Source organism: Jaculus jaculus, chromosome 1, assembly GCF_020740685.1.
Source record: "Jaculus jaculus isolate mJacJac1 chromosome 1, mJacJac1.mat.Y.cur, whole genome shotgun sequence".
Taxonomy (NCBI): Eukaryota; Metazoa; Chordata; class Mammalia; order Rodentia; family Dipodidae; genus Jaculus; species Jaculus jaculus.
The window spans coordinates 158,217,986-158,240,585 of NC_059102.1; the positions used below are offsets into that span (position 1 = coordinate 158,217,986).

A 22,600-nucleotide genomic window follows, 5' to 3' on the forward strand; every position below is an offset into this window, starting at 1 on the left:
AAGCTTATGCTCACAAATTTCTTTATTTTTATCTCTCTCTCTCTCTCTCTCTCTCTCTTTGAGGTAGGGTCTCACTCTAGCCCAGGTTGACCTGAAATTCACTTTGTAGTCCAGCCTTGAATTTAAGGTATCCTCCTATCTCAACCTCCCCATGCCCAGCTTCAAAACTCTATTTTAAACATAGCACAGTCCCCTTACCTGGTGTAGAGAGAAGGCATAGTAAGTTCACTTGGTACTAAACTTGTACTAAGTGAAGACGGAGGAGAAATGTAATGAAGTTGTTACAGTGTAGTAGGAAGGACATTTTTTGTTTTGTTTTTCCAGATGGGGTCTCATTCTAACCCAGGCTGACCTGGAATTCACTGTCTCAGGGTGGCCTTGAACTCATGGTGATCCTCCTACCTCTGTCTCCTGAGGGCTGGGATTAAAGGTATGCACCACCACACTCGGCTTTGCCTGTTTTTCTACATTCCAAGTCTTTGCTGATGGTATTTGCTTATGAAAAAAAAAAAAAAAAAAAGTACTGTCAGGTGTGGTGGCACACGCTTTTAATCCCAGCAGAGGTAGGAGGATTTCAATGAGTTCAAGACCACCCTGAGACTACATAGTGAATTCCAGCACAGCCTGGGCTAGAATGAGACCCTCCCTTGCAACCTGCTCCCCACCTCAAAAGAAAGAAGTAAGCACTAGATTTTTTTTTTTTAAAGACACAGTTCTTTTAATTTCATTTTCCAAAAGGGTTTGGAATTTCTGAATTTAAAGGAATTTATGTTCATGGAACAGACACGGGATGCTCCAAGTAGAAAGACTGAAGTTGAAAGGTGACTGTAATCCCATCATTGACTTACTTGATATCTGTCATTTGCCATTTTGTCATGTTGCCACTTGTAGCTGCTTTATAGATATTGTGTATTTGCTTTTTAGGGTCTCACTCTAGCCCAGGCTGACCCGGAATTCACTATGCAGTCTCAGGGTGGCCTCCAACTCATGGCGATCCTCCTACCTCTGCCTCCCAAGTGCAGGGATGAAAGGCGCGCACCACAGGTGGCCCTCTGCACTCATTCTTGATATTTCTTCAGTACTCGGTGAGGCTGTCTGAGATGCAAACAACAAGCCACCTGTTGCTCATTCCTGTCACTTATGAGAGCATGTTTAAGTCCTTGGACTCTTATTTTATCTACTTTTTTTTTTTTTTTTTTGAGATAGGGTCTCACTCTGTAGACCAGGATGGTCCAGAATCTACTCTGTAGTCCAGACTTAGGTTGATGTTGCCCAAGGCAATCTTCCTACTTCTGCACCTTCCTTGATTGATTGCCAGGTGTCTCTCACCATGCCCAGCTGTGGTCCTCTTTTTTATAACGTGAGGTTTTTACATCGATAGGACTTGACATCTGGACCCTTCTAGTGTATTTCACTGGTTTATCTCTTCCCGAAGCAACACCTCCTAATATACATATTGGGACGAACTTTTCATATTTGACACGGCATGTCCTTCATATCATGTTCATTATCAAAAATGTCTTGTTATTGTTAACAATGTCTTCATGCAGATGGAATTTAGACTTGGAAACATTTTCCCAGGCCATGTGGAGGCTTTCTGGCTCTGACTTGAGTCTTCCACCCAGCATCTTGGTGTAGCTCCAGTTTCCTTCATAGAGATCCTGCTTAAATTGTTAGCAATTCTCATTGTGATCTAAGAAAATTTTCCTGGCCGCTATAAAGCCATTGCGCATCACCACCCCTGCTCTGGCAACTTCTGGCTTTCCTTGCAGTATCAGAAAGTGGGCAATAGGTCTTTTATCCTTCGCCAAATGTTACTCAGAATTTTGAGTATTTTCACTGACTTGCCTTCCTAGGTGGGCTTTCTACCTGCACAGACTGATACTTTTCTTTCCTTTTTGATGCTTACACTCTTGTTTCATGCTTTGTTGTGCTGCCAAGCTCTGTAGGTATAGAAAAATGTCCACTTGGCATGTGTGTGATTAAGGCATTCTTGCTTTACTCTTAGTTTGAATGGGAGTGTCTGTTCTAGCTGAACGTTTGGAATCACTTCTTAAAAATCTTGCTTGCAAAAGTATCTTTGGAAATGTCCTTATGGAAATGACAAGAGAACTTAAAATCAACTCTTGCTTTGGGTAATAATTTGCAGAGGGGTGCCTCCAGCTGGAGTGGATTGGAAGGGTGTTTGCTCTTGTCACCAGGCCTTCTGTATTATGTCATGTTTGACGGTGTATGAAGTACTTTGCTTTTTTGCTTTAAATACTGGCAGCAAGAGGCAGTGCACGGGGTTGGGGATTTAGCTCAGTGGATGAGCGCTTGCCTAGCAAGCGCAAGGCCCTGGGTTCGGTCCTCAGCACCGAAAAAAAAAAAAAAAAAAAAAAGACAAAATCATAAAAAGACCAAAAAAAAACAAGGGAACTAGCACACACAACCTTTTTCGTTTTCAAAGCCATCTGATGACATTTCGCGAGCGGGTGGCAGGGTGGCAATATTTATTATCTGTCCTCTCGGATGGATGATGGGGTGTCTCAGCCCCCTTTTCCCTAGTCACAGGGGTGCGGCAGGCATCCCGGGTCTCCGGGGCCACAACACACTCGGCCTCTCGACTTGCTCGGGATGCCATAGCCAGAGCGTCTAGAACGGAAGCCAGATCTTTGACAAGTTCTCTAATTTCTTTACGAGTCACATTTGCTAATCCGACCCCATCTGCTCGGTGTATGAAGAGATGAACCGCAGAGGCTGGCCGGCGCCCCCGCGCGCCGCCCAACGGACGCTCCGGGCGCACACGAACCCGCCCACCGCCGGGCAGAGAAGGAGGCCGCTAAACGCAGGAGGCGGGGCTTCACTCGACTGAGGCTCCGCCCACCGCACGACCGCGCACGCGTAAACCTTCTTCTATTTTTGTATCTTCTTGCTTGCCGTTTTTACCCAGCCTGCTCCGCGCGGCGGTTCCCGGAAGTGGCCCTTGCCTGCTAGGTAATCGGGGCGTTTATGTGGCTGTTCTTGGTGGTTTGGCGACCTCGACACTAGGGGACGGAAATCAGAGGGTCGAGGGCGGGCCGTGCTGGCAACATGGCCGGGAGTCAGGACATGTTCGATGCCATCGTGATGGCGGATGAGAGGTGAGTGACGAAGGCCGGGGCGTGGGACCCTAGCAACCGCGGGCAGGTGTGCCTTCTTCCTGCTCCGCCCCGGCGGCGCGTGCGCAGCTGCTCGGTCCGCCTCCCGAGGCCCGCCGCTGCCCCTGCATCTGCTCGGCCTCCGGGGACTCCCCGTCCTCCGGTGCCACGCGCCCTTGCCATCTGGGACCTGTCGCTTTCTCTTGTCCCTTAATTGGCGAACATACGGCAGTATTCATGGGCCCGCTGATGGATGTGTGAGGCGGGCTCCCCTGCCATCCACTAGCCCCCGGGGGAGTGCTCGGGCTGTGACCCGGCACACCGCCGCCCTGAACCCTCACCATCCGGGCCTCTCATTGTTCTCTGTTGTCTGTGCATGAATCCGAGAGGAGTGCTCCTCCCCGGCTGACTGCTCCAGTCCTGCTCGGGGAAATGGGTCCTGGTTCCTCCTGTTCCACAGATGGTCACCCACCACTTACTGCCTCGTGGGGTATTCCAAACACTCCCTTCACGTGTGTTAGCGGCAGGTTGACAGTGGCAGTTGTCAGTAACCTCTCCAAGCACCCCAGCCATCACACATTTGTGATGGTCTAATGGCATTTTCTCTCTCTCTCTCTTTTTTTAATGTGTAACCTAGGTTTTGAAAGTAGATTGCTGAGCCTTACACCATACTGTCAAGGAATGGGGGTGGTGGTTGTATCTAATAAATTTTCCTTGTGGGCTTCTGGAATTTTCCACATTTGGAAGTCATTGGGGTAGCTCACTTTTTTTTTATACGTGAAGGAATCTGGGCTTCTGGCGGCACAGTGATCTGGGTTATGGTGGTTCTACTTGAAATCCTAGCACTCAGGAGACTGAGGCAGGAGGATTGTTGCTGGTACAAGGCCAGACTAGGCAACATAGAGAGACCCTGTCTCAAAAAACTAATAAGTAAATAAATAAATAAGGCATAGGAAGTGCCTAGAGGAGACTCAGGAAGTGGTAGAACTGGGCTTGGAACTTGCTTTTTATTTTATGACTGGGCTTTCTCTCCTCTGGTGTGCCTTGTCTGATGGGGTCTACATGACATGAGAGGAAAGCTTTTCCAGAAAAGAAAAAAAGAAGCAGCTTTTATCTGTTTATCTGAGGAAGCATGTTTCTCCATGAACAGATTCCATGGGGAAGGCTTTCAGGAAGGCTATGAAGAAGGCAGTAGTCTGGGTATACTTGAAGGAAGACAGTACGGAACGGAGCATGGAGCCAGAATTGCATCTGAGGTAAGTGGAAACCTCACGTAGAAAGGGCTTCCTCGACCAGTGTGGTGGCACGCCTGTCTGAGGTTGCTTTGCATTTGGCAGGCTGAGGCAGGAGGGGTGAGCGCCCCAGGGCAAGCCTGAGCTACATAGTGAGATCTTCTCTCATAAAAACCCCAAAAGGCCCAGCCTGGACCAGAGTGAGACCCTACCTCAAAAAAAAAAAAAAAAAAAAAAAACACCCAAAAGGCAAGGATATGTCTCAGTGGAAAAACACCTGCCTAGAATACAAAAGCAGTTTATGTTTCCCTTTGATGTTCAGGCCTTTTCCTTTTAATGTTGCAAGGCCCCAGTGGTGTGGTCGTTTGTGGCCTGGACAGTATGTTGATGGTGAAGTGTTCCTAGCACAGAACTGTGGCATCTGAAGGAAGGGTGAGAAAGCCAGTCCTTGGCCACCTTATGTACAAGTATGTCAGTGCTGTCTTGTGTTCTCAGCCAGCTGCATCCTCACGCAAAGACTGGATACCCATGTGTACATCAAAATTCCTTAAAGTGCACAGTTTTGCTCTTCTTTGTCCTGGATGGGCCACTCCTCCTGATACCTGACCCTTCCTGCCAGAGCCCTAGGAAGCCACCATGCTTTCAGTATGAGGTCCCCACAGAATGTATGGGCCAAAACTACATGCTTTGGCTATCTCACAGTTTCTTTCTATAAAATACATTTATTTTATTTTCACACATATGGGGGGCACGTACACACCAGGGCCCCTTGCCGCCACATATGAACACCAGACACTTGGGCCACTTTTTGCGTCCACCTTACATGTGTGGCTTGGGAATTGAACAGTGGGCCAACAGGCTTCGCAAGCAAAGCTCCTTTAACCACTGAGCCACCTTCCTTCTCAGTCTCTGCCACATGTTTTTGGAGGGTCATCAGTTTGGGAGCCTTCAGTCGGGTGGCTCTGGCTTAGTGTCTCATGAGGTTGCGCTCTGGTCTGAAGGCTTGGTTGGGGCCCGGGGGAGAGATCTGCCCCCATTGTGGCACACTCACAGCACATGGCGCTGCTCACATGTCTTCATGACTCCCGAGCAAGTGGCACAAGAGAGCATGGTTGAAGTGACGACACCACCGTCTTTGCCCAGCCTCAGACATCAACGCACTCTTCCTGCCTTCCCTCCGCAGTCTGTTGCTTACACAAGTCCTAGGAGCGCCAGTCAGGCAGACCTATCAGGGCACAGCTGTGGGCGTGAGCATTATTGATGTCATCTCGGAGGCCAGCTGCTCCACGCGTGATTGCACTGTCCAGTTTCCATTGCCTGATGCTCAGCGGGTCCTTCCAGAACAACTGTGGAAGCCTGTGCTGTGCCTTATTGGTGCTCAATGCAGTACAGCCAGGGCCTTCAAAATGTCACTCTTGGATGTTTTTCAATTTGCAGATCGGGTGCTACCAGGGCTTTGCTCTTGCTTGGAAGTGTCTGCTGCACAGCAGTGCTGGCGAGAAAGACAGGTGAGGGTGGCTCCTTCCTCCCCTCCCCAGCTCATGGGGCAGGAGGAGCAGTGCGCTGCTCATGGTGTGCAGTCTCTTCTGTAAACGGGGAGAAGACAGTGTCACCCGGGATGTCTCTAAGAAGTCAGAAATAGAGCTGGGCACATTATAGGCACTGATGAGCCCTGGTCAGCATCAGGTCTCTAGAGCGTTCTCGTTTTCCCCAGTCACTACTGTGCCGTATGGCTTTTAGATCCCATCCACTAAAATAATAGAGGATGGATCCTGCCTTCTTGCTTGGCCCTTGCTTGAGTTTGTGATGAAAAGATTACTATAGAGCTAGGTGTAGTGGCTCACACTTGTAATTCAGCACTCAGAAGGCTGAGGTAGGAAGATTGCTGTGAGTTTGAGGCCAGCCTGGGCTAGAGTGAGACCCCGCCTGAAAAAAACCAACCAACCAACAGTGACAGAAAACCCAAACAAAGAAGACCAGAATAATCTTGGTGTGAGGAGGCCTCAGAAGGGTTGGCTCCGTCTTCCACAGTGCCCTCTATCCAGCCACAGTGCATTTTACAGGCTCTGTACCCCAGGTTGACCTCCAATTAACTGCAGGCCTACTTCATCCTCTCAAGTGCTGGGCTTAGAGGTGTGTGCCGCCATACCTGGCCAGATTAAGGTTAAGGTGTGCCACCATACCTGGCTAGCATGTGTTCTAAGGTGCTGCAGACCTCTCTGGCTTGTGGCAGCCCTGTGTGAGCGTGAGTTTCTGTGTGTGTTGTCTAGCCTTAGCATTGGCCTTACTGAGTTCTCCCTGCCCAGTCCCCATGAGCCTGTCCCATCCTCAAGTGTCCTCAGGCCAGAGAAGAGCCGCTGGGTAAAAGGTGTACAGCCTAGGGGAGCAGAGATGTGTGCTCAGGCTGTCATTGCCACCATCTCCTCATCTGCTGGCCTGGCCTGGAGAAGGAGGGGCTGGAGGAGGGGTGATAACAAACCCACAGTGCCCTGCCCTGAGGAGCCATCCTTGCAGCTGAAGCTCTGAGTTTCTGTGATTAGGCTGTGTCCATATTGAGAAGTGTAAGAGCAAGGATGATTGCCACTGAGAGTGGAGCTTCTGGGAACCTGCTCTCTGATGTCCCTGTCACCTGCAGGTGATGGGACTTTCCTCCGAGTCCTGGGGAGTGACAGGACAGCCTGATCCAGGTGGAGTCATTGGTGACAGTCAAAGCTGAGCCCAGCTATCATCCCTCTGCAGCAGTCTCCCTTGTCCCCAGCCTGTGAACCTGGAATGGAGCGAGGCTCCTTTGGGGAGTGAGTGCTCCCACAGAATGAGGTGGGAGGTGTCATCAGCACCCTTGCGGGGTTAGTCTTCTGCCTGACTTGTCGTCTCCCAGCCAGCAGCCTCTCTTCTCTGTTCTACAGCAGAAAGATGAAGGTTGTGGAGGCACTGATTGGCATGATCGAGAAGTTCCCCTATGATGACCCCACTTACGATAAGCTGCATGAAGACCTAGACAAAATCAGAGGAAAATTCAAGCAGGTTTGTTCTTCATTCTCCCTGGGGAATGCCAGGGTGGAGCCAGAAAGGAGCCCTTGAGTAAAAAGGCATGCTGGAATGTGGGTGCCCCATGAGTAGTCCTCATGGAGACTCATTTCTGTGTCCTTGTATCCTAAGGACTTCACCTGCAGGTGGGTGACAGGCCGCAGGCTGGTGTGGGATGAGGAAGGCTAGTGTGTGGGGGTCGTGTCCTCACTGTGAGCAGAAGTGTACAGGATGTAATGATATGTCTCTCTTTGATATGATTTCAGCTTTGCTCATTGCTTGGTGTTCAGCCAGACTTTAACATCACTGTGGAAGGCTCCGGGCTTTTATTTTGAGGATGACAGTCAAACAAAAAGGAGTCATCCAGGAACAGATGTCTGCATGCTAAGTGCTCAAAATGTGATTAAAGGCGAAGTGATGAGGGGTGGTCATTGTTCTGTAAGGAGGGCCAAGTGTGGCCTCTTTACCCGAGGTTTTCTGCCTGGGTGGGTCGCTGAGGTGGCCCCACGCCTCTCCACCTGGGCCTGCCCTTCTGGGCCTGGCTGTGGACCTTCTGTGCTGAGGCTGCCTGCTGCCTCTCCCCTTTAGCAGTCTGGCTATCCCCAAGCCCGGTCTTGGGAGCACTTTTTTAGAAAAGAGGGATGGATGGATGGCAGGCATGGAATAGAATCATTAGGAGTTCATGGCAAACCCTGTGTCATCTGCTGAGCCTCCACACCCTCTGTGTTCTTGCCACCTTTCAGCAGCCTGGGAGGTGGGTATTGGTCCTGTTTAGGAGATGAGGTGGAGCCACTCTGTCTGAGGGCCTAGCTGTGGAACTGGCTCCCCCCCTCAAAAAAAAAAAAAAAAAAATATATATATATATATATTCTGCAATCTCCAGCATGTGCAGATTGGCACCTTCATGGCTAGGACCTCTGCCATCCACCATGGAGGGCCTGGTGCCTGTTGAGCACTCAGAGCTCAGGGCTCCACTGGGCTCAGTTGCCTGGATGGGGTCAGTCAGTCCCCAGGGAGCTGAGGGGCGCTCATTGTTCAGTGGTATGAAGTGGTCATGGGATAGCTACTTGGAGCCGAGGCTGGCTGCCGTGTGAGTGTTGCAGGCGGGGGCTGGTCCTCGGAGTGCTGCTTCACTCTGCGTAGGCCTTGTGGGCAGGGATGCAGCGAGGTGGCATCATGGAGTGCATACCATTCGGTGTTTTCTTCATTTTCTTGTAGAGACAGAATCTCTACATAGTGAAGCAGTCCTCAAATAGCAATCCCTTTGCCTCAGTCTGCTGAGTGCTGGGATCACAGGCTTGTACCAGCACTGTTACTTTTTTTTTTTAAACACCATTCCAGACCATCTAGGCAGGGCACCTGCACAGCCCAAGCTGGCAATATGGTAGTCCCTAGGAGATCCCCTGTGGGAGCCAGTGCCCTCTTCCCTCATTCCATCAGTTCAGCCATGCCAGGGAGAGGAATGGCATTAGTGCCTAAAGCTTGGGGTGCTGGCTCTGCCCTTCAAGAGCTCGCAGTGTCCAGAGCTCTGCCTTCCTCTGAGCTGCTCCTCCCAGCTGGAGCTCTCCGCCGTGCTTCTCCAGTGCTGGGCTCAGAATGCCCTGACGCTGGACCTTTCTTGGATTCTTGTGTTTCCTAAGTTACCTGTTTTCATCATATACTACTTTTAGACTTGAAGAGAATAAATATGTATTTTAAAGCAAAAGTCTGCCTGGGATCATTTGTACCACCTACCTTCCTGGAGGACGTAACCCAGTCACTAGCACCCTGTGTCACCCTGACAGGCCACCTGGATGGCATAAGGACAGAGCTCCCTAGCAGCCTGTCACTGCCATCCCTTGGTTACAAATGGGCAGCTCCTCTTGCTGCTACTGCTGAGATTTTAGGGGTCTGCCTTGAGAGTTGACATATTCCTTAGGAAAGGGTAGTGGTTTTCTTTGTTGCTTTTTTTTTGAGGTAGGGGCCCAGGCTGACCTGGAATTCACTGTGTAGTCTCAGGCTGGCCGCCAACTCACAGTGATCCTCCTACCTCTGCCTTCCGAGTACAGTGCTGGGATTTAAGGTGTGTGCCGCCACACCCAGCTGTGTTTTACTATTTTTATTATTTATTTATTTTTGTTTTTCAAGGTAGGGTCTCAGGATGGCCTCAAACTCACAGTGATCGTCCTACTTCTGCCTCGGGAGTGCTGGGATTAAAGGCGTGTACCACCACGCCTGTTGTTTTTTTTTAATCCCTTTTTTTTTTCTTTTTGAGACAGGGTCTCATTCTGACCCAGGCTGACCTGGAATTCTATAGCTCGAGGCTGACCTTGAAATCACAGCAATCTTACTTCAGCCTCCCAATTTCTGGAATTAAAGCCCTGTGCTACCACCCCTAAATTTTATTTTTTCTTTCTTTTTTTTTTCAAAAACCTTTTGTATGTGTTTGTGCATATGTCTGGTGTGAGTGTGAGTACGTGTGTGCCACGGCGCATGCGTGCAAGTCAGAGCATACCTTCGGGTATTTTCACCCTCCACTGTGTTTGAAACAGTCTCACTCCCCGCTGGCCTGTGGGCCTCTGGAGACTCCCTGTCTCACTGTAGGAGGGCTGGCATTAGATCCGTGCTTCCACACCTGGCTTTATGCGGATCCTGGGAAATGCACACTCAGACAGCAAGCACTTCTAGGCGTTGAGCCGCCTTCCTGACCCAAGAGGTGATATTTCTTCTGGCTGTTGTCTGATGAGTAGTGGCCACCGAAACCGGCACAGGCAAGCGGCTGTGGCTGAGCCTGTACCTTAGTGTGACAAAGCAATGGGTCCTTGGTCCTTGATATCACCATAGCGCTGCTGACCTGCCCCCAAGTCACATGTTCTGTGAGCCTCTGAGTATCCCTGCCACGTGCAACTGTCTGCTTTGGCCTCCATTACTTGTACACAGAAGCCATTTGTTTGCTGCCACCTTGTCCTATCCAATCCGTCCATTCTGTGGGAAGAGTGGCTTTTATGTGGCCTTGGCTTTAACTTTGTGTCTCCTGGGTAGGTGTGACAAGGCTAGCCTGACCCCCGTCCTGCCAGAACGTCTGTAGGGTGTATTCCTAGGGCTCCATGACAGCTTCCTGTGTCTGCATTAAGAACCACACCAGTAACCTCTTTCTACCTTAATCACCCCTTCATAGACCGTATCTCCAATACACTCACAATCTAAGTCTCTGATAGGGCTTGTGATGGTTCATCTTCATTGTCAGTGGACTGAATTTGGAAACACCCCTGAGTGTGTCTGTGGGGTTATGTCTAGAGAGATTTAACAGGTGGGAAGCTCCACCCTGCATGTCTGCAGAGCCATCCCATGGGCTGGGTTCCCAGACTGGATATAAAGGAGAAAGGGAGCTACACACAAGTGGTCACCTCTCTGCTTCCTGACTGCAGATGTGATAGGACCAACTGCCTCTCATTCCTGCTGCCATGGCTTTCCCCACCATGATGGTCTGCATCCCTTCAAACTGTGAACCAAATTAAGCCATTATTCACCTAAGTGGATTTTGTCACAGCTAGAAAAGTAGTACAGGGCTTCAGTCACCAACAGTAGCTTGCCTGTGGCTGCTGGGACACATTTCTATCCTGCAGCTCAATAAAGAATAAAGCTGGCATCTGGAGAGATGGCTCAGTGGCTGAAGTGCTCACCTGTCAAGCCTGAGTTCTTGAGCTTGATTCCCAGGCCCCAAGCCAGAAGCCGTGGCAGGTTTCTGCAATCCCAGTACAGTGATGGGACCAAGTGGGAGAATTTTCCTAGAAGCTTGTAGTGAGTATAAAAAGAACAGCAGCAGGGCTGGAGAGATGGCTTAGTGGTTAAGTGCTTGCCTGTGAAGCCTAAGGACTCCGGTTCAAGGCTCAATTCCCCAGGACTCCTGTTAGCCAGATGCATGAGGGGGCACATGCATCTGGAGTTCATTTGCAGTGGCTGGAAGCCCTGGTGCGCCCATTCTCTCTCTCTCTCTCTTATCTCTTTCCCTCTGCCTGTTGCTCTCAAATATATATATGAACATCAGCAGACTGATGAGAGAAGCCCAGCCTCGGATGGGGTGGGAACAGGGCGCGGGCATGGAGGGGGGAAGGTTTGAGAGGAGCGATCCAAAAGTTGTCGCTGACCTTCACTTGGGTGCTGTGGCATGTGCATACCCACATTTATGCACACACAATGTTGTTTTGTATATGAGCTGATTTAGTATGGGGTGTGAGCAAGAACAAGCCCCTCCGTCTGGATGCTTCCATTTGTAATTGCTCTAGCTTCTCAGTAGCTTGCTTAGTAGTCAGCCCTGGTCCTAAAACAAGGCCACATTGTATTTACTCTTAATATTTTATTTAAGGTAGTAGTAAGGGGATCACTACGAATTCAAGGCCACCCTGAGACTACATACTGAATTCCAGGTCAGCCTGAGGTAGAGCAAGACCCTATCTTGAACCCCCCCCCCAAAAAAAAACTTTTATTTGTGCATGCATGCACATGTGTGTGTATGGGCATGTCAGGGTCTCTTGCCATTACAAATGAACACCAGAGTCTTGCATTGACTTACATTCACCTTAAAACGTTCTTCTTCACCTGGTCGTAACAGGATGAAGAGGTGAATGAGAAGTTCTGCCTCCTACTAGGACCTTCCTCACAGCACTGCATCTTCAATACGAGCAGAACAGGCCACACTTCTCTCACCATCTGGGGCTGGCAGTAAGTGGCAAACCTCAGGCTTCCTGAAGCTCAGCTGGCTGAACGGTGAATTTCCTGGGGCCATTGTCTAGATGTCCTCTCATCCACAGCCACACCAGTTGAGCAGATGGAGGCAAAAACAGATTCAGTGAAAAAGGACTCATGTGGGGAGGTGTGGGAGAGGCAGTGACCCAAGGAAAGCTCCACACTGGGCCTGTCTCTCCCGAAGCAGATGCAGCCTTCAGAGAGCCACGAGCCAGGGCGCTCAGCTGTCTGAGAAGATAGTAGGGAAGACGTGTACCCCGAGCAGGCAGTCCTGCCAGATGTAGAGGTCTGAGGGAAAAACAGAGCTTGTTGCTGGGTCGCCCTTGCCCGTTGCTGGTGAGGGCACCTAGCCTATTGCTGCTGCCCTTCACTGACCTCAGACTCTGGCTTGTGCACTCTTCCAACATGGACTAAAGACCAGGCAATCCTCCAGGCCTTCAAGCCCCGATTGGGACTGCTGAGGCCTCTCAGCCTCTCCAGCATGCAGACAGCCATCGTTGGCACTGCCCAGCCTGTATCCTGTAAGCCAGTCTAAAAAACTCCTTTTGTAATACAGGTTTACTCGGCTGTCCTGTCCTTGACCGACGTAGGAGTCAACCTGAAGTTGACCACATTAACTGCCAGGGGTGCTCATCCCAGTGTCCCTGGATGTTGACGACAGAACTGATGAGCAAAGCAGGAAACAAGTGAGGTGGTGAGAGAGAAACATGACACTCTGCCCAGTGTCTCATGGGACCCTAGAAGCCTGATGGTTAGGAACTAGCCACCAGAGGTCAGTGGCCATGGTTTAGCTAGGACCTCAGGTAATTTTCCAAGATGGAAAGTCACTCCTTGCTGATCACCTTCCCCACACAGCTGCTGACTCCTCAGCAGGCTGACCTCTTTCTATGTGCCTTGCAGGGCCCTGCCCCTCATTGCTTTCAGCTGATCATCCAGGCTATGGGTTGCAGACTTGGAGGGGATTTCTGTCTTAGGTTCTTCCTGGACAGAACACTTGTCTTCCCCCACTGGAGAGTGTTCATGAACCTGGAGACCCCAAGTACCCTCTGCATGTCATGGACCTGAAGACTTAGGGAGTTCTGATCCCATTCTTCTTGCAGGGGGCATAGTGGACCTTGCTGTTGCCAGTGGATATGTACCTCTGAAACAGGAGCTCACAAGACTGCCCTCAAGAGCTCCAGGAGACCTACTAGTAGAATTATGTCCCCAAAAGAAGTCTCAAAGTCAGGGTGCCCTGCACGTGTGAGTGTGGCATGCTTTGGAAGCAGGGCCTTTGCAGATCCCGGCAAGCTGAAAGTTCCATTCGGGATGTACCGGAGGGAAGACCCTCCATCCAGCATGGCCGGGTCCTTTCATACTTAGATGCTGAGAAGTGAGTGGCTGGAGGAGGAAGCCACCAGGAGCTCCACACACAGACCCAGGGGAGCCAGTGGAGACAGACGGAGGTTGAGACCCAGGTTGTGTAGACATGAGCAAGGGGTGCCAAGTGAGAGGGAATAGGAAGTTAGGGTGACTGGACCCCTGAAAGCAAAACAGACAGGAAAGTTTGCACTTGCTAGAAATCAAGAATGACCTGACTTCTTATCTCTTTCCTAATTCCCTAGACCTGTTTTTCCACAGACAACCTGGACCCCTCCTGGGAGGGAGGTCTTTGATTTAAACATTGTGGTTGGTCAAGTTTAGCCCTTGGAACTTGGTGTCAGGGCTAGCCTCTTCCTGAGCCCTAACCAACTAGCTGTCCCTCTGGTTCACCTGAGCTGAAGACAGCCTACCACTGTAAGGTTTGCAAGGGGAGGGCACGCTTTGAGAGCTGCCTGACCACTTGGGAACTTCGAGCTGCTGGTGAGTTTCCAGGCCTGACCAGGCTGACCTGAAGGAAGAGGCCCCCTAGCCCTGACCCTCCACATGGGCTCTTTGCCCCTTCCAGCTCCCCACAGGGCAGGAGCTCTTTGAACCTCCCTTTCTCTCTCCTATCTACGGTTTTCTCAGGTCCTCCACGTGCGATCTCTAGCCACATAAGTGCCTTTCCTTGGCTCTGTACTTCCCTCAATAAATATAATAGTTTAATAATTATCCTTCTCAATCTTTTTGTTAAAAAAATTCAATTCTTTGATTAAAATTAGAAACAAACCTAGGGTTTGGGGTTCAAGGACTTTCCTGGCCCCTGAGCACCCTGTTATGCAAGGACTGGTGGAAGCTGCCAGAAGCAGGTGAGTAGACACAGCTGACAGCTGGCTTCACACTTGCAGCCTCTGGAGAGGAGACCGTTTCCATTGTCTCAGCCATGCTGCCGTCGTAGCAGACACAGAAACCGGTCAGGTCCTCCTCCCCGTCAGTGCTGTCCTTTCTCCACCATGCCATGAAGGGTGCTTCCCGGCCTGGAACTGTGGGAGCTTCTTCCAGGGCCTAGCCTCAGCTCCTCTGGTCTCCGATAGGCCTTTGACAGGCAGGTAGCAGGAGAGCCGCTCCTCAGAAAGATGCTGCTGTCTCAGGCACCAGGCGGTCTGTCCTTGGAGTCCACAGCTCTTCACAAGGACAAGACAAGGTCTGCCAGAAATGGCTGCTCATGCCTCAGCATTGACAGGAGCCCACCAGCTATGCCAGGGGCTGAGGAGATGCATGCCACTCCCAGTGATTTTTCTAGATTGTGTGGTCGCTTGCATGCTCTGTGACGCACACAGTGTGCCCTGGAGGAGAGAAGAGACATGCACGGGTCCCATTTCTCTGAGTAGAGCAGTTCCTCATGTATTCTTGGACCCTGCTCTGCAGGCACAGGCAGTCTGGAGACAGCTTGTTCTTTTGTTTGTTCGATGGGTTTTTGTTTTGTTTTGTTTTTGAGGTAGGGTCTCACTCTAGCCCAGGCTGACCTGGAATTCACTGTGTAGTCTCAGGGTGGCCTTGAACTCATGGCGATCATCTGACTTCTGCCTCCCAAGGGGAGTGCTGGGGATAAAGGTGTGCCCCACCACGCCTGGCTTGTTGTTTTTAACAAGGTAGAATCTAGTGCTAACCCAGGCTGACCTGGAACATACTCTGTAGTTCCAATCTGGCTTCAAACTCACAGTGATCCTCCTACCTCTGCCTCCTAAGTGCTAGGATTAAAGGCGTGCAGCACACCTGGTCTGGAGACAGCTTTATAAATTGGACTGTGCAACTGAATGTGGGGGACACAAAAAAAGCTGGCAGCAGTGAAAGGTTTATGAATGTGAAACCACCAGAAATGAATTCAAACTCAAATGCATAATGCTCGGAGATGTGCCTGACGACTCTCTGCCACGCGGCATCAGAGTCGCTGTGGCCGTGGTTCTGAGCAGCACGTGCGTCTGCACAGGCCATCACACCGTGCAGTGCCAACGCACGCTTCCCGAAACGCCTCCGTCAGATTCGAGATCCGTGAATCCTGTGACTGCAGCCCTGTACTTGTCCACTCACAGATCACTGCTCCTACAAAAACGCAATAGTCTGATTATAGAAAACAGACCTTTTTAAAAGCAGTTTTTTTTAAAAATATATTTTATTTATTTATTGAGAGTGACAGAGGTAGAGAGAGAATGGGTGTACCAGGGCCTCTAGCCACTGTAAACGAATCCCAGATGCATATGCCATGTTATGCATCTGGGTTTATGTGGGTCCTGGGGAATTGAACCTGGATCCTTTGGCTTTGCAGGCAAATGCCTTAACTGCTAAGCCATCTCTCCAGCACCCCCAAACAGGCTTTTTGATATTTTTCTACTGTCATTCCTCGGCACTTCAAATTAATATACCTTTGAATTATACTGTGTAAAGATGTTTGATCTTAAAAATTTGCAGTTTGAGTTGCTGACTTGAGTTTTGTTTAAAAAAAAATCATTAACTGAGGTTAGAGAGATGGCTTGGCAGTTAAATGAATTTTCTTGCCAGGCTTGATGGCCTGGGTTTGCGTACCCAGTACCCACATAAAGCCAGAGGAACCACGTGTCTCGTGTGTCTGGAGTCCATTCGCAGCGGCAGGAGGCCTTGTAATGCTCACGCTCACACGCTCCCTCATCTTTCAGCTCTCTCTTCTCTCTCTTCTGCTCTTGCTCTTAAATAAATAAATAACATTTTATAAACTCATTAAATGAATTCGGCTTGGGATTAGGACAGACTTTCTGATAGTTTCTGTAATGGCTCTAAACATATCTGTCATTTTGGGCTATGTGCTTCTGTGAAGGGGCATTCTCAGCACTGATGATGATTTAAAAAAATATTGATCAACTGTAAAACATGGAAGCTGCCCTACATCCTGCAGTGTTGAATATTCAGCAAAGATTTCATTATTTATCGAAAAATAAACCAACACATCCATCTCATTAGCATGCAAATTTGCTTTCATCTATAATAAATGGTAAAATTATATGTGTGGTGTGTGTGTATGTGTATTTACTCAAGAATTGGGCTTGTTATTATTTTTAATTTTTTAAATGATATTTTGTTTGGTTTTTCGAGGTAGGGTCTCCCTAAATCTAGGCTGACCTGGAACTCAGTATGTAGTCTCAGGGTGGCCTCAAACTCTCGGTGATCCTCCTACCTCTGCCTCCTGAGTGCTGGGATTAAAGGCGTGCACCACCACACCTGGCTTTATTTTTAATACTGATTTTTTTTATGTGCAAAAGACTTTTATTTTATATGTGTGTGAGAGAGAGAGAGAGAGGGAGAGAGAGAGAAAGCGCACCAGGGTTTCTAGCCATTGAAAATAAAATCCAGATGCATGTGTCACTATGTACATCTGGTTTACATAGGTTCTGGGAAATTGAACCTGGGTCCTTAGGCTTCACAGCCAAGTGCCTTAACCACTAAGCCATCTCTCCAGCCCAAGACTAACTTAAAAAAATTCTATTTATTTGTTTATTTCAAAGAGAAAGAAGAGGCAGGCAGATAGAGAGAAAGAAAGAGAATGGTGCACCAGGGCCTCTAGCAACTGCAAACAAACTCCAGACACATGCGCCACCTTGTGCATCTGCCTTATGTGGGTCCTAGGGAATGGAACCTGGGTCCTTTGGCTTTGTAGGCAAGTGCCTTAACTGCTAAGCCATCTCTCCAGCCCAAGACTAACTTTTGTAAAGCAAGCAACAAATAACAATATGGTACCATTCCAAAAATCAAATGCTATAAAATGGCATCAGTACAAAAAGAGCTAAGCACATCACAAAGGCAGTGTAGTAGTTAAAATATCATGGAATAATTTTTAATCCAGAATAAGAAGTTTAACAGGTAAATAAAGCAACATATTACATCATATTGAATATTAAAGTATTTTTTAAATTCTCCATTTTCATAACTAGTTACATTTGAATAACTACATTTGAGCCTCATTAAAAAAATTACTATTCAACAGGTCAATTGAACAAATTTACATTCTAGAATACAAGAGTAAACTGCAGGCTTTATTCAAAGATGAGGAAGAGCCAGCCTGGTGGGTCACACGCTCATCCCAGCACTTGGGAGGCAGAGATAGGTGGATTGCTGTGAGTACGAGGCTACCCTGAGACTACATAGCGAATGCCACATTTGCTTGGGCTAGAGTGAGGCCCTACCTCGAAAAGCCAAAAATAAATAAATAAACAAATAAAAGATAAAGAAGAAAGTTCTATTGTTTTCTATCCTCTGTGTGAGCAAGTTGCAAAGGACATGCTTTTCTTTTTGTTTTTCCCAAGCCTGCTTCTTTAGAAATCTGGGTTTCTTTCTTGGAATATTTAGGGGACAGCCTGAAGAATTCTCCCATTCCTTTGTGCCACTTGGGAGTTGGACATACACAAACTGGATTACCTCCTGCATACTTATTTTCTGAGGCAGGCCTGAAGAGATGGCTCAACAGTTAAGGTGCTTGTCTACAAAGCCTAACAACCCGGGTTTGATTCCCCAGTACCCACATAAAGCCAGATGCACAAAGCAGTGCATGCATCTGGAGTTTGTTTGCAGTAGCTGGAGGCTCTAGTGTGCCCATTCATATTTTCTCTCTTATCTCTCTGCTTGCAAGTTAATAAATAATTAATTTAAAAAACGTATTTAAGCTAGGCGTGGTGGCGCATGCCTTTAATCCCAGCACTAGGGAGGCAGAGGTAGAAGCATCACCATGAGTTTGAGGCCACCCTGAGACTACATAGTGAATTCCAGGTCAGCCCGGGATAGAGTGAGACCCTACCTCGAAAAAACAAAACAACAAAAAGTTATTTAAAATTTTTTTGAGGCAAAAAGGGGGTGGGTTGGGCATGGTGGCGCACACCTTTAATTCCAGCACATGGGAGACAGAGGGAGAAGGATCACTGGGAGCTCAAAGGGACTATGGATTCCAAGTCCGCCTGGGCTAGAGTGAGGCCCTACCTCCTAACAAACACACAGACTCAACCCTGCTCACCCACCCAAAGGAGTAGGAAGTGGAAGAAGTTTAAACAGTCTTCGTCTAGCAATAAGTCATTCCCTGCCCCACTGGGCTCCCGGGTAAGCAAAGCCAACGTGTTAGCATCTAAGTGTAACTTGGGCAACAGCTCCCATTGTGTGTCTAGATACTGTATTAAATAGAGGAACCGCAGGAAGTGCATATAAGCTGTAAGAGAGGAGGTGCTTTGAGAACCTAGTGACACACAGCCCATAGCAAAGGGCAGTGCTTGGCTCCTGGAATAAAGGGAGAAAACCTCAGGAGCGACTGGATCCAGCAGCAGCTCTTCTGCAGAGCTGCCTGGCTCCCTCCAGAGTCCTGGGGAAGCAGGGAGCCCTGTCTTCGTGCACAGCCTCAGGACCCAGCTCCCCAAGTGTTCTTTGTCGCAGTGACAAGATGCCTGGCAAGAAGCAGCTTGTAAGAGGGTTAGTTTAGGCTTAGGATTTGAGGGCAGACAGGCCACCATGGTGGGGAGGGCACAAGCTATATAGAACTGTGAGGTGGTTGGTCACATTGCAGCCAGAGTCAGGAAGCAAAGAGCAGACAGGAAGTGTGCTCAGGTTATAAAACTTCAAGGCTCACGGCTCTGGACCCACTTCCTCCAGCCAGACTCCACCTCCTGAGAGCTCTGTAAGCTTCCACAATAGCGCCACCAGTTGGGGACCAAGTGTTCAAACACACAGTCGGGTGAGGGAACATTTCACATTCACATCACAGCTCAGATTCCACAGCCATTCTTTATGTTTTTAAATTTTATTTATTTATTTGACAGAGAAAGAGGAAGAGAGAAAGAGAGGAATGGGGGAGAGAGAGAGATAGAGAGAGAGAATGGGCACGCCAGGGCCTCCAGCCACTGCAGACAAACTCCAGATGCATGTGCCCCCTTGTGCATCTGGCTAATGTGGGTGTTGGGGAATTGAACCTGGGTCCTTTGGCTTTGCAGGCAAATGCCTTAACCTCTAAGCCATCCCTCCAGCCCTCCACAGCCATTCTTAAAGCCTGTCTTTCACTCTTTGAGCCCATTGGGACCTGACCTGGAGCTGGGGTTGTGCTCGTCCAGCTCTTCAAAGCCACAGATCTGGGGATCACTGTTGGCCCCACAAAAATCTGTGTGTTGTCATTTGGCGGTGTGGAAAGGAGTGGTGGCATGGACCCTGAGGACTGTGCACTTGGACCCATGGAGGAATTCAGGATGGCCCGAGGCTGCTTCTCAGAACACCGGCAGTGTCTCAGCCCATCTGCCAGCCCTAGGCCTCAGTGGGATGAAGATGATGAGACCAACGACCTTCAGTGACGGACAGCCAAAGGCCAGTATGTAAGGCATATGGAGCCATTTATCCTCACAGACCCCAGAGAGACATGGAGCCAAGGGACTGGACAGATCTCACTGGTTAAAGCGCTTGCTTGCAAAGCCTGAAGGCCGAGGTTTGATTCCCCAGTACTCAGGTAAAACCAGATACCTGGGGTTTGTTTGCAATGACAGGAGGCCCTGGTGCTCCTCCTTCTCTTTCTCAAATAACTAAATATATATATATATATATATATATATATATATATATATATATTTAATTAATTAATTTATTTATTTTTGGTGGTTTTTCAAGGTAGGGTCTCACTCTAGCCCAGGCTGACCTGGAATTCACTATGGAGTCTCAGGGTGGCCTCGAACTCATGGTGATCCTCCTACCTCTACCTCCCGAGTGCTGGGATTAAAGATTAAAGGTGTGCGCCACCACGCCCAGCTCAAATAACTAAATATTTAAAAAGCAAAACAGAATCTGAGCCAAGATCCACGGTGTCCTGCTGTGTGCTGGCCACTAGCATGGATACGCGAAGCTAGGTAGCAAACTGCTACTGTGTGGAGACCGCAGTGACCTCTGGAATGACTCAAAAGGCACCAGAGTGCGGAGAAGTGACCGAGGAGTGTTCAGCAATGAAACAACTCTATCACACCTTCCAAGGCTCAGGGACCATTGCAGAAGAGGTGGCAGAAAGAACGTAAGAGCCAAAGGGTAGAACTGCTTACAATGCAATCTGGCAGACGCGAAATGGCCTGGATAGAGGCCGGGCGTGGTGGCATATGCCTTTAATCTCAGCACTCGGGAGGCAGAGATAGGATTGCCTTGAGTTCGAGGTCACCCTGAGACTACATAGTGAATTCTAGGTTAGCGGGGGCCACATTGAGACCCTGCCTCAAAATACAAAAAAAAAAAAAAAAAAAAAAAGGCCTGGATATCCATGACTCCCCAGTGTCTGACACTACTTACACAAGACCATGATAATAGGAGGAAAAGATGATGACATCAAAATAAAGGACTGATTGGGAGGGGGAGGGGATTGATGGAGAGTAGAGTGGCAAAGGGAAAGTTGGTGGGGGGAGGGAATTACCATGGTTTATTGTCTATAATTATGGAAGCTGTCAATAAAAAAGGAAAAAAAAAAAGGCCCAAATAAAGTTCTCAGGCTCCATGCTTAAACTGCTGTAGCTGGGCGGAATGAAACCAGGGAAGGAAGGCTGCCGGGCCTGGAGTCCGCACACTGACGGCCTGTGTTGGGGTGTGTGGGGGGGGCAGGCCACTTGGTTGTAAAGTAGCTGCCAGCTGACAGATCATCTCAGCTGTCGCCAGGGGACAATTAAAAGGATTAATGGACACCACAGCCTTTGATAAGCTCAAGGACCACCGAAGCCCCTTAGCGGAGGGCTCCTCATTCTCTCTTCCCTGTGAGTGGCCCTGACAATGCCCCCGGATGTGGGCCCCAAGGCCCGCGCCCCCAAGCTGCCCGCCCACCACCCCCAGGCTATTGTCTGCCAGCCTTTCGGTGTGGCTCAGGGCTGTGGGGCCCTGGGGCAAAGGGACTGGGAATGGATTAGAGGTCCTGCATTTGCTTTTCCCCCTTCTTGCATAATGGCTTGATCAAAGACATTCCTGGGATGACAGCCCTTCATGAGAAAGGCCAGCCCAGCTTGGGGGGGGGGGGGACAAGCATCCATCCCTCCAGCACTCCACTGAGCCCATGTGGCACCCTCCACATACAAGCCTGTCCATCTCAAGCTCCACATGCCTTGTGCACACACAGGCCCGTGCACCCCATGCCCACTCAAGCGCAGGCCTTCTGGCTGGCCACATCAGTGCCAGGCCTGAGCCCTGGCCTTGCGTGGCCACCATGGCTGTTTTACCAACACGGAGGCCAGATCTCCCCGGCTGCAGAGCCCCACAGGCTCCGAGGCTTCTTCCTGGGGTGCCAGAGGGCACCTGGCAAGTGTAGGGAGGGCACAAGGCCCTCTTCCTATTAGAAACTACAATGCCTGCTCTGCCAGTCCAGAGTCCAGAGCTCGGCCTCTCCAAGTCCTCAGGCCCCACTCTAGGTGGCCCCAGGGTGTAACAACAGGAGGGAAAGTCACCCAGAGGCACCTGTGCGGGCGAGGATGTGGGATGGAGGTACAGGCCCTTTATCAAGGCTGGCCCCACTTTAAGTTCCATTTAAGCCGAAATGAAAATTAGGGTAAGTCCAGGCAGAGGGGGTAACCCAGAAGGGGAGGCCAGGGGCAGTCTAATTGTCACCAACATCCCAAGATGTTCCCTAAGGTTCTAGAAGTTGAGCCTGGGGAAAGGCAGGCCAGGCCCAGAACCTTGGGCCAGCTGCAGGTGTGTGATGGCCCAGGAGTGAGCGTAATGGGCATACAACCTGCCGAGAGATGGACAAGGACCCTCAGAGCAGGTGGGGTGTAGAAACAGGCCTTGGACTTCTGAGAAGGGGCAGCTGGACCTAGCCGCTCCCCACACAGGGCCTCGGATGTCCCAGTGTTGTCAGTGATGCTTGAGGGTCTGGACCCAGAGTGGCCAACAACTGTCTGAGTGTTTGGGCTTGGAGTGTCTAGCTAAGAGCAGAAGCTTGGAGATAGGCATCGCAGACCCGGGATGAGACAGACGGGGGGATGCCTTTGGGGACCCCACCATGGCTCTATCCTCTGTATTTGGTGGTCCACCCCCACCTGTTCCAACCCTGAGTCCTTGCAACCACCCTGCAGAGCAGTGTGGGGAGACGCTAGGCATAGGCGCTGCCCACAGGACTGGTGCCCTCGCACCTTTATCCATGGC

General features: G+C 49.7%; 1 protein-coding gene across 7 annotated transcripts; it reads left to right on the top strand.

Annotated features, from left to right (window-relative positions):
- Positions 1-2,910: 2,910 nt before the first annotated feature.
- Lto1 (LTO1 maturation factor of ABCE1) lies at positions 2,911-13,727 on the top strand. 7 transcript variants are annotated; one of them, XM_045137818.1, is made up of 6 exons: positions 2,911-3,122; positions 4,270-4,375; positions 5,789-5,859; positions 7,261-7,375; positions 11,970-12,079; positions 12,660-13,727. In XM_045137818.1, the coding sequence occupies exons 1-6, from the start codon at positions 3,073-3,075 to the stop codon at positions 12,682-12,684; spliced, it is 477 nt and encodes a 158-aa protein (XP_044993753.1). In that variant the 5' UTR covers positions 2,911-3,072; the 3' UTR covers positions 12,685-13,727. The 7 variants fall into 7 exon arrangements, with proteins under 7 accessions (XP_044993753.1, XP_044993746.1, XP_044993761.1 ...); XM_045137811.1 differs by having other exon boundaries at positions 2,914-3,122; positions 7,258-7,375; XM_045137826.1 differs by having other exon boundaries at positions 2,915-3,122; positions 7,258-7,375; positions 11,970-13,727.
- The last annotated feature ends 8,873 nt before the right edge of the window (positions 13,728-22,600 follow it).

What these genes read in the sequence shown, in the direction of transcription:
- Lto1 (XM_045137811.1), top strand. Translation starts at nt 3,073, where the DNA reads ATGGCCGGGAGTCAGGACATGTTCGATGCCATCGTGATGGCGGATGAG. An exon ending in ATCGTGATGGCGGATGAGAG is followed by an intron (nt 3,123 to 4,269) that starts GTGAGTGACGAA and finishes CTCCATGAACAG; the next exon opens with ATTCCATGGGGAAGGCTTTC. An exon ending in TCAGAGGAAAATTCAAGCAG is followed by an intron (nt 7,376 to 11,969) that starts GTTTGTTCTTCA and finishes TGGTCGTAACAG; the next exon opens with GATGAAGAGGTGAATGAGAA.